The 10191-nt window shown below is 47.6% G+C and overlaps 1 protein-coding gene across 1 annotated transcript in view; it reads right to left on the bottom strand.

The window, feature by feature from the left end:
* Window positions 1-10191, bottom strand: part of LOC121569948 (nuclear receptor coactivator 2) — a 188672-nt gene that overhangs the window by 57661 nt on the left and 120820 nt on the right. Inside the window, 4 exon segments of the mRNA XM_045216619.1 lie at window positions 324-1806; window positions 2544-2691; window positions 3356-3496; window positions 4831-4932. Coding sequence (XP_045072554.1) covers window positions 324-1806; window positions 2544-2691; window positions 3356-3496; window positions 4831-4932 — 1874 coding nt within the window.

Below are 10191 nucleotides of genomic sequence, written 5' to 3'. Positions count from 1 at the left end.
CAGCTTCCCCTGGGTACAGATCTAGGATCAGCTTCCCCTCCCCCAAACAAAACTGTAAACGTATGAAAGTATGGGGTGGGAGGGATTTTTTATGTCTCTGCGTGCAGTTTGAAGGAAGTTGCTAACTAGCGTTAGTGCAATGACTGGAAGTATTCCCTTATTAACCACCATTCATTCACCATCAACTATCATTAGAAAACTATCCAATGAAAATATCCCTTTTAACAGCTCGTATTCATTCTGTCAACTCGTACCCAAATCACGGCGTTGACTCATCCAATTATGACTAAAGCATAAAATCAGAGAAATGTCATGCCACCCACCTGCTCAGAGCGATCGTATCCTGTGTCCTGTTTCTCAGTCTTCACATTGGGGGGGTGTTTCACCTCCTCTCCTCCTCCTCTCTCCATCCTAGCCTGCCTCTCCTTCACCCCCTCCTCCATCTTCACCTCCTCTCCTCCCTCCATCCTAGTCTGCCTCTCCTCTCTATCCAGCAGATATCTCAGCAGGGCGTTGTCCTTCTTCTTGGGGCTGAGGGGCTCCTGTTTGGGGGTGAGGTTCCCATCTGTACCCCCCTGGGTGTTGATGTTACCCCCCTGCTCTCCCAGCTCCTTGCCCGTGGCCTCAGCGGTGAGCTTGGCCAGGTCGACAGGAGAGGTGCTGTTCTGGAGCAGCCTGTGGAGTATTTTGTGTTTCTCCTTTAGGGATGTGGCATGGCCTCCTGGACCATGAGGGTCGTTGAGGTCTCCTCCTCCACTGGGAGACGAGGGTGTGTCGAGGGGTTCAGACTTGGTGGTGAGGAGCTGGAGGAGTTTGGTGTGGCCCTTGTTGTCGTGGAGACCACGGCTCTGCGCGTCGGGGCCGTCGTTGGAGCTGTCCCTCTCCTCTTTGATGTCACCGTGGTTACCGCTGCTACCATTCCCGTCCGTCTGTCTGTCCATCTGTCTCTGGTCGCACTGTCCACCCTGAGCCTGCTCTCCGTGAGGATCCATGTTACCACCACCGCCAAGTTTCGAAATCATGTGAGGGTTGACCCCTGCCCCCATCGTGACCCCGGCTGGCGACCCCATCATCTTCCTGTCCGGTGACCCCAGGGTGTGTGTGTGCAAATGCCCCCCAGCGCCGTGAAGGTGTGTGTGCCCTCCACCGCCGTGTCCAACCCCGTGACACTCACTCAGGGCCTGCAGGGCCGACAGAGAATTACTGGTGTAGCTGTGGCTGTTAGCAAGACTGTTAGCCGCAGGACCGCTACCTCCACCTCCAACCCCTGTTCCAGACCCACACATACCCACAGGGGAGGGCGAGTGCAGGCATGGGGCCATGCGAGGGCTCCCTGCCATCCCTGGACTCGCCCGGTGCCTAGGGGACAGCATTAAATTCTGTTGCCCCGGATGGGGGCCTCCGGCTGGGCTGGTGCTGCCTCGAGACGGGCTGCTCATCCTCCAGCTGACCCCTTGCTGGTGGGGATGGTTGGGGGGGTTCATGCCCATGCCGCCCTGCATCCCTCCGGGGTAGCCCATGGGCTGGGGAGGGCAGCCGTAGCGGTAGCCCTGCATGTGTCCTGGCCCGGGCCCGACCCCTGGTTCTCTGGACCCTGGACCTCCATGAGCAAGGGAGAAGGGCGTGCTGTTGGAGCTGATCGTGGTGTCCTGTCCCTGGGGCACCAGGCCAGAGATTGTCCCCGGGGTTGGAGGTGTCATGGAGGGGTTGAGGGTCATGGGTTTGGGGCCCATCCCTGTCACCTGCTGGCCCTGTCCACCGGGCCCCATGTCCTGACCCGGTCCCATACCACACACTGACTGCTCTCTGGGGATAACACACAGGATACAAGAGGTGGAGGTTACACACACAGAGAGAGACAGAGACAGAGACAGAGACAGAGAGAGAGAGAGAGAGAGAGAGAGAGAGAGAGAGAGAGAGAGAGAGAGAGAGAGAGAGAGAGAGAGAGAGAGAGAGAGAGAGAGAGAGAGAGAGAGAGAGAGAGAGAGAGAGAGAGAGAGAGAGAAAAAGAGAGAGAGAGAGAGAGAGAGAGAGAGAGAGAGACAGAGAGAGAGAGAGAGAGAGAGAGAGACAGAGAGAGAGAGAGAGAGAGAGAGAGAGACAGAGAGACAGAGAGACAGAGAGACAGAGAGAGAGAGAGAGAGAGAGACACAGACAGACAGACAAACAGACAATCTCTGACAACAGCTCTGGTGGACATTCCTGCAGTCAGCATACCAATTTCACGCTCACCCAAAACTTGAGACATCTGTGGCATTGTGTTATGTGACAAAACAGCACATTTTAGAGTGGCCTTTTATTGTCCTGTGTAATGATCACGCTGTTTAATCAGCTTCTTGATATGCCACACCTGTCAGGTGGATGGATTATCTTGGCAAAGGAGAAACGCTCACTAACAGTGATGTAAACAAATGTGCGCAACAAAATTAGAGAGAAATAAGAGACATGTAGAGTTGAGGGTTAGGTTTTGGGGTAAGGGTACGTACCTCTGTAGCAGATGTAGAGACGAGTTGAGGGTTAGGTTTTGGGGTTGGGGTACGTACCTCTGTAGCAGATGTAGAGACATGTAGAGTTGGGGTTCGTTGGTGGCAGGGGAGCGGACCAGCTTGCTCTTGGTGTGAGCCGACACGATGGTCCCGTCTGACAGAGAGAACCTATAGATGGGGCTGAATGCCTGGCCGTGACGCAACACTGGAGGGAGGCACACATGGGGGGGGGAGGGCGAGTTAAAGAGGCAATCTGGGATTCAAACAACAACAAAGCAGTCATTTTTTTTGTGGGTAAACAGCTGAGGGATGTTGGCTGGAGGAATGTAACTACTTTGGGTGCTAAGGGCTGACCATCCATGAGATCAACATGATGGTGGTGTGATTCTCTACGACGATAGTTAATCATGGTCCAAAAGACTTCTCAACAGCTTCTACCCCCAAGCCGTAAGACTCCTGAACAGCTAATCATGGCTACCCGGACTATTTGCACTGCCCCCCCCACCCCATCCTTTTTACGCTGCTGCTACTCTGTTAATTATTTATGCATAGTCACTTTAACTCTACCCACATGTACATATTACTTCAACTATCTCAACTAGCCGGTGCCCCCGCACATTGACTCTGCACCGGTACCCCCCCCTGTATATAGCCTCCCTACTGTCACTTTATTTTACTTCTGCTCTTTTTTTCTCAACACTTTTTTTTGTTGTTGTTTTATTTTAAAATAAATGCACTGTTGGTTAAGGGCTGTAAGTAAGCATTTCACTGTAATGTCTGCACCTGTTGTATTCGGCGCATGTGACCAATAAAATTTGATTTGATTTGATTTGATTTGATTTGACACAGCCCTCGTCAGGTAGTCTCACCCTCTTGCTGGTGCCTCTTGGCGAAGGACATCTCTCCGTCGTTCTGTAGGTGAAACCTCTGGATGCTTCTCCTCACCAGGTCCTCCCAGCCAGGCTTCATAGAGGCTCTCAGATGACTGGTGTCTAACGACGTGATCTTACCTATAGATACAGCGGAGAGAGAGAGAGAGAGAGACAGGCTACTGATCACACGTGTGTGTGTGTGTGTGTGTGTGTGTGTGTGTGTGTGTGTGTGTGTGTGTGTGTGTACTGTCCGCATATCAAAGTTGCAGGTAGCAGCCAGAGAGACAGACATATAGGTTGCTGCTCCAACAGATACTTTATACTTTACCAGCCAGTTGAAAGAGTATAAAATGTGTGTGTGTGTGTGTGTGTGTGTGTGTGTACCCAAGTACTATATAATCTGTTTGATATAGAGTGTGAGGTTCTGTATGTTAAGGGCGCAGGCATTCTTTTCAAGAAGCACGTGTGATAACAGCAACGGTAGCTGGTGCTTGGGTACTGCCCAGGCTTGTTGGTGGCATACGGCAGGAAGACAGGTCTCTACCACGGTGGGTACTGCCCAGGCTTGTTGGTGGCATACGGCTGGTAGACAGGTCTCTACCACGGTGCTTGGGTACTGCCCAGGCTTGTTGGTGGCATACGGCTGGAAGACAGGTCTCTACCCCGGTGCTTGGGTACTGCCCAGGCTTGTTGGTGGCATACGGCTGGAAGACAGGTCTCTACCACGGTGCTTGGGTACTGCCCAGGCTTGTTGGTGGCATACGGCTGGAAGACAGGTCTCTACCACGGTGCTTGGGTACTGCCCAGGCTTGTTGGTGGCATACGGCTGGAAGACAGGTCTCTACCACGGTGCTTGGGTACTGCCCAGGCTTGTTGGTGGCATACGGCTGGTAGACAGGTCTCTACCCCGGTGCTTGGGTACTGCCCAGGCTTGTTGGTGGCATACGGCTGGAAGACAGGTCTCTACCACGGTGGGTACTGCCCAGGCTTGTTGGTGGCATACGGCTGGAAGACAGGTCTCTACCCCGGTGCTTGGGTACTGCCCAGGCTTGTTGGTGGCATACGGCTGGTAGACAGGTCTCTACCACGGTGGGTACTGCCCAGGCTTGTTGGTGGCATACGGCTGGAAGACAGGTCTCTACCCCGGTGCTTGGGTACTGCCCAGGCTTGTTGGTGGCATACGGCTGGTAGACAGGTCTCTACCACAGTGGGTACTGCCCAGGCTTGTTGGTGGCATACGGCTGGTAGACAGGTCTCTACCACGGTCATCTCTTTACAGTGACAACCTGAGACACTTGATCTGTCATTGACTGTTCTGGAATTGGTTCCAGTCTGTCTGATCATTTATAGATTTTTTTTTTCTTCTGATTGGTTAAGAACTGTCTGGTGGGCTGCCTTGGTCATAATTATGTGGCTGTGTGATTGGTTAATGCCAGACAGGTGGGTATGATCGTAGTGCTGTGATTGGTTACCTTGCAGGTCCTGGCGGGTGGTGAAGCTCTCGTGCGTGGGCAGAATGGGCCGCTCCTTCATGGGCATCCTGCGTGCCACACAGATCAGACATGACTGGAAGTCTAGAGAGGGAGAGAGTAGAGAGAGAGAGAGTAAGAGGAGAGAGAGAGAGAGAGAGAGTAAGAGGAGAGAGAGAGAGAGAGGGAGAGAGAGTAAGAGGATAGAGAGAGAGAGAGAGAGAGAGAGAGAGAGAGAGAGAGAGAGAGAGAGAGAGAGAGAGAGAGAGGAGAGAGAGAGAGAGAGAGAGAGCGAGAGAGAGAGAGGGAGCGAGAGAGAGAGAGGAGAGAGAGAGAGAGAGAGACAGAGAGAGTAAGAGGAGAGAGAGAGAGAGAGAGAGAGAGAGAGAGAGAGTAGAGAGAGAGAGAGAGAGAGAGAGAGAGAGAGTAAGAGGAGAGAGAGAGAGAGAGAGAGAGAGTAGAGAGGAGAGAGAGAGAGAGAGAGAGAGAGAGAGAGAGAGAGAGAGAGAGAGAGAGAGAGAGAGAGAGAGAGAGAGAGAGAGAAGAGGAGAGAGAGAGAGAGAAAGAGGAGAGAGAGAGAGAGAAGAGGAGAGAAGAGAGAGAGAGAGAGAGAGAGAGAGAGAGAGAGAGAGAGAGAGAGAGAGAGAGAGAGAGAGAGAGAGAGAGAAAGAGGAGAGAGAGAGGAGAGCGAGAGAAAGGGGAGAGAGAGAGAGAAAGAGGAGAGAGAGCGAGAGAGAGAGAGTAAGAGAAGAGAGAGAGTAAAATAAAATAAATAAATTGCTTTCTACTCGAACCCAGAACAGACCACATTACACACTAATAAACCAGCATGTTCATCAGAAAAGCAGAAGGAAAGTATTAGCATGCTCTGATGGATTATATTACAAAACCCTCCACAGCGGCATTGTGGGTAAAGTATATGACATCATGAAATGTATTTACTCGAACAACAAACGTAGTATTAAACTGAACAATAAAACAGAGTTGTTTGTACAAGCGCGAGGGGTGAGACAAGGGTGCAGTTTAAGACCAACCCTGTTCAACGTTTACATCAACGAACTATCAGTGTTGTTAGTCCGATCAGCAACCCTCAAAGATGAGGGGGTCAGATTCCTGCTCTACACAGATGACCTTGTCCTACTGTCACTAACAGAGCAAGATCTACAGGAACAACATAACATTATTTTGGGAATACAGCATCAAATGGGCAAACGACATCAAGTTGCGATTTTCAAGAAAAAGGCCAGGAATCAGAGCAGCAAACACTCAATATACTTAATAAAAAAAGAACATTTCTCAAAAATAAATCCTCCTATCCAAATCTGGTGTAAAATATTCAATAGTGTAATTTTACCAATTGCACTTTATGGAACTGTGGTTTGGGGTTCAACCTGTAATTATGATTATAAGCACTGGGAGACAAACCCAATCTAAAAATCTACATAAATAATTATGCAGAATCATCCTAAATATCCAAAGGAAAGTACCAAATAATGCATGCAGAGCGGAACACGGACGATTCCCTTTAATTGTAAATATAAAGAAAAGGACAGTAACATTTAGGAAACATTTGAAACTAAGCCCCAAAACATCCAAAGCTGAACCCCTGAAAAGAGTCCCCTATGTCAGCTGTTAACACTAAACAACCCTATTATCCAAACCCAGAGGGAAATTAGGGAAATTATTCAGATTGTTACAGAAATTAAAACCTCATATTTGACAAATTGGGAAAATGAAACAAAAAACACAGAATAAACTAAAATGCTATTTGGCCCTCAAAAGAGAATACAAACTGGCAGAATATCTCTACTCTGTCAGAGATACAAAACAGAGACAGATCCTGACCAAATACAGGCTCAGCCACCAACTGGCTGTAGAAAATAGGAAAAACACATGGCTACCCAAAGAGGAGCGTCTATGTGGCACGACAGGGGAGGTAGAGACAGAGATGCATTTTTTCCTCTACTGTGAGAAATACTCAAAAATAAGATCATATTATTTTTAAAGAAAACATCTGAATCAATTCCCAACTTCTGAGCATTTACTAATGTCATAAAGCTGGGAATTATTCTGGGTGAGGGAGAAACCGCAAATATTACTGCCACAATACCCCACAATATCAAAGTGGAATTATGTTTATAGAAACTTTTTACAAATTAATTAAAAATGAAAAGCTGAAATGTCTTGAGTCAATAAATATTCGACCCCTTTGTTTTACGGCAAGCCTAAATAAGTTCAGGAGTGAGAAATGGCATCCTGTTCGCAACAAGTCACTAAAGTAACACTGCAAAAAATGTGGCAAAGCAATTAACTTTTTGTCCTGAATAAAAAGTATTGTCTGGTGCAAATCCAATACAACATGTATTTCCCCCAAAAACGCTTTTCATCAATTTGTATAGCAGACCCTCATGCCAAATTGAGTCAAAGCTTCTTTGAAATCAATAAAGCATGAGAAGACTTTGCCCTTGTTTTGTTTTTGTTTGTATGTCAATTAGGGTGTGCAGGGTGAATACGTGGTCTGTCGTACAGTAATTTGGTAAAAAGCCAATTTGACATTTGCTCAGAACATTGTTTTCACTGAGGAAAGCATGCTGTTACCGATAATGCAGAGGAGTTTTCCCAAGGTTGCTGTTGATACATATCCCATGGTGGTTTTTGGGGTCATATTTGTCAAATTTTGTGGATTGGGGTGATCAGTCCTTGGTTCCAAATATTGGGGAAGATGCCAGAGCTGAGGATGATGTTAAAGAGTTTAAGTATAGCCAATTGGAATGTGTGGTCTTTATATTTTATCATTTCATTGAGGATCCCAGCAACACCACAGGCCCTTTTGGGTTGGAGGGTTTGTATTTTGTCCTGTAGTTCATTCAATGTAATTGGAGAATCCAGTGGGTTCTGGTAGTCTTTAATAGTTGATCCTAAGATTTGTATTTGATCATGTATATGTTTTTGCTGTTTGTTCTTTGTTATAGGGCCAAAAAGATTGGAGAAGTGGTTTACCCATACATCTCCATTTTGGATAGATAGCTCTTTGTGTTGTTATTTGTTTAGTGTTTTCCAATTTTCCCAGAAGTGGTTAGAGTTTATGGATTCTTCAATTACATTGAGCTGATTTCTGACGTGCTGTTCCTTCTTTTTATGTAGTGTATTTCTGTATTGTTTTAGTGATTCACCATAGGCTCAGGTTTTCTGAGTCTATGTTTTTGGTTGGATAAGTGTCTCAATTTCTTTCTTAGGTTTTTGCATTCTTCATCAAACCATTTGTCACTGTTGTTAATTTTCTTAGGTTGTCTGCTTGAAATGTTTAGATTTGATAGGGAAGCTGAGAGGTCAAATATACTGTTTAGGTTTTCTACTTCCAAGATTACACCTTCACTATTACAGTGAAACGTTTTGTCCAGGAAGTTGTCAAAAAAGGGATTGAATTTTTGTTGCCTAATTTTTTTTTTTTTTTAGTAGGTTTCTACACTACTTTCCTTCCATCTGTAGCATTTCTTAATATTATTCAGTTCCTTTGGCTTTGATGCCTCATGATTGAGTATTGCTCTGTTCAAGTAGACCGTGATTTTGCTGTGATCTGATAGGGGTGTCAGTGGGCTGACTGTGAACGCTCTGAGAGACTCTGGGTTGAGATCAGTGATAAAGTACTACTGCCAAGAGATGAGCTGTAGGTGTACCTACCATAGGAGTCCCCTCGAAGCATACCATTGACTATGTACAGACCCAGCGTGTGACAGAGCTGCAGGAGTTGACTATGTACAGACCCAGCGTGTGACAGAGCTGCAGGAGTTGACTATGTACAGACCCAGCGTGTGACAGAGCTGCAGGAGTTGACTATGTACAGACCCAGTGTGTGACAGAGCTGCAGGAGTTGACTATGTACAGACCCAGCGTGTGACAGAGCTGCAGGAGTTGACTATGTACAGACCCAGCGTGTGACAGAGCTGCAGGAGTTGACTATGTACAGACCCAGCGTGTGACAGAGCTGCAGGAGTTGACTATGTACAGACCCAGCGTGTGACAGAGCTGCAGGAGTTGACTATGTACAGACCCAGCGTGTGACAGAGCTGCAGGAGTTGACTATGTACAGACCCAGCGTGTGACAGAGCTGCAGGAGTTGACTATGTACAGACCCAGCGTGTGACAGAGCTGCAGGAGTTGACTATGTACAGACCCAGCGTGTGACAGAGCTGCAGGAGTTGACTATGTACAGACCCAGCGTGTGACAGAGCTGCAGGAGTTGACTATGTACAGACCCAGCGTGTGACAGAGCTGCAGGAGTTGACTATGTACAGACCCAGCGTGTGACAGAGCTGCAGGAGTTGACTATGTACAGACCCAGCGTGTGACAGAGCTGCAGGAGTTGACTATGTACAGACCCAGCGTGTGACAGAGCTGCAGGAGTTGACTATGTACAGACCCAGCGTGTGACAGAGCTGCAGGAGTTGACTATGTACAGACCCAGCGTGTGACAGAGCTGCAGGAGTTGACTATGTACAGACCCAGCGTGTGACAGAGCTGCAGGAGTTGACTATGTACAGACCCAGCGTGTGACAGAGCTGCAGGAGTTGACTATGTACAGACCCAGCGTGTGACAGAGCTGCAGGAGTTGACTATGTACAGACCCAGCGTGTGACAGAGCTGCAGGAGTTGACTATGTACAGACCCAGCGTGTGACAGAGCTGCAGGAGTTGTGACCCGTTTTTTGTTATTCTCTCTCTCTCCTTCTCTTCCACACTTTCTTCCCTCCCTGATTGCTCAGCACACATTCATTATTCCTCCTGACATCTGGAACAGGCTACAGGAGGATAACAACTATAATAATAATAATAATAATAATAATAATAATAATAATATATTTCGTGGGGCTTACATTTGTCCTATTTCAGTGTGTATTATACGCATTGGAAATGTGTTTTTTTTGCATATCCCAACTCCCCCTGAGACAACCTTGGAGAGTGGGGTCACGGCCAGGGACTGCCATTATCAACCCTGGAGCAATTAGGGTTAAGTGCCTTGCTCAAGGGCACGGCTCGGAGATTCGAACTAGCGACCTTTCGGCGTCTGACCCAACGCTCTAACCACTAGGTTACCTGCTGCCCTATATATTGCCCTCAATTCAAATTTGGACCTCGAAACTAGTTCAACTGCTTAAAAAAATAAATAATATATATATATAAATAAATAAAATCAGGGACTGATTTAGACCTGGGACACCAGGTCGGTGCAATTAATTCTAAGGTAGAACAGAAAAAAAGTGGAAGTCCGGACCTCGGAGGGTCAGACTTGATCATTGATATAGGGAATAAGGGGCAGACCTTAAATCAGCACTGACATGATGGTTGTGTCGCAGATGGCACCCTA

Source organism: Coregonus clupeaformis, unplaced genomic scaffold (genome assembly GCF_020615455.1).
Source record: "Coregonus clupeaformis isolate EN_2021a unplaced genomic scaffold, ASM2061545v1 scaf0752, whole genome shotgun sequence".
In the NCBI taxonomy this organism is placed as follows: Eukaryota; Metazoa; Chordata; class Actinopteri; order Salmoniformes; family Salmonidae; genus Coregonus; species Coregonus clupeaformis.
Note: the sequence above shows the minus strand (reverse complement) of the source record. Positions and strands in the feature narration are given on the sequence as shown.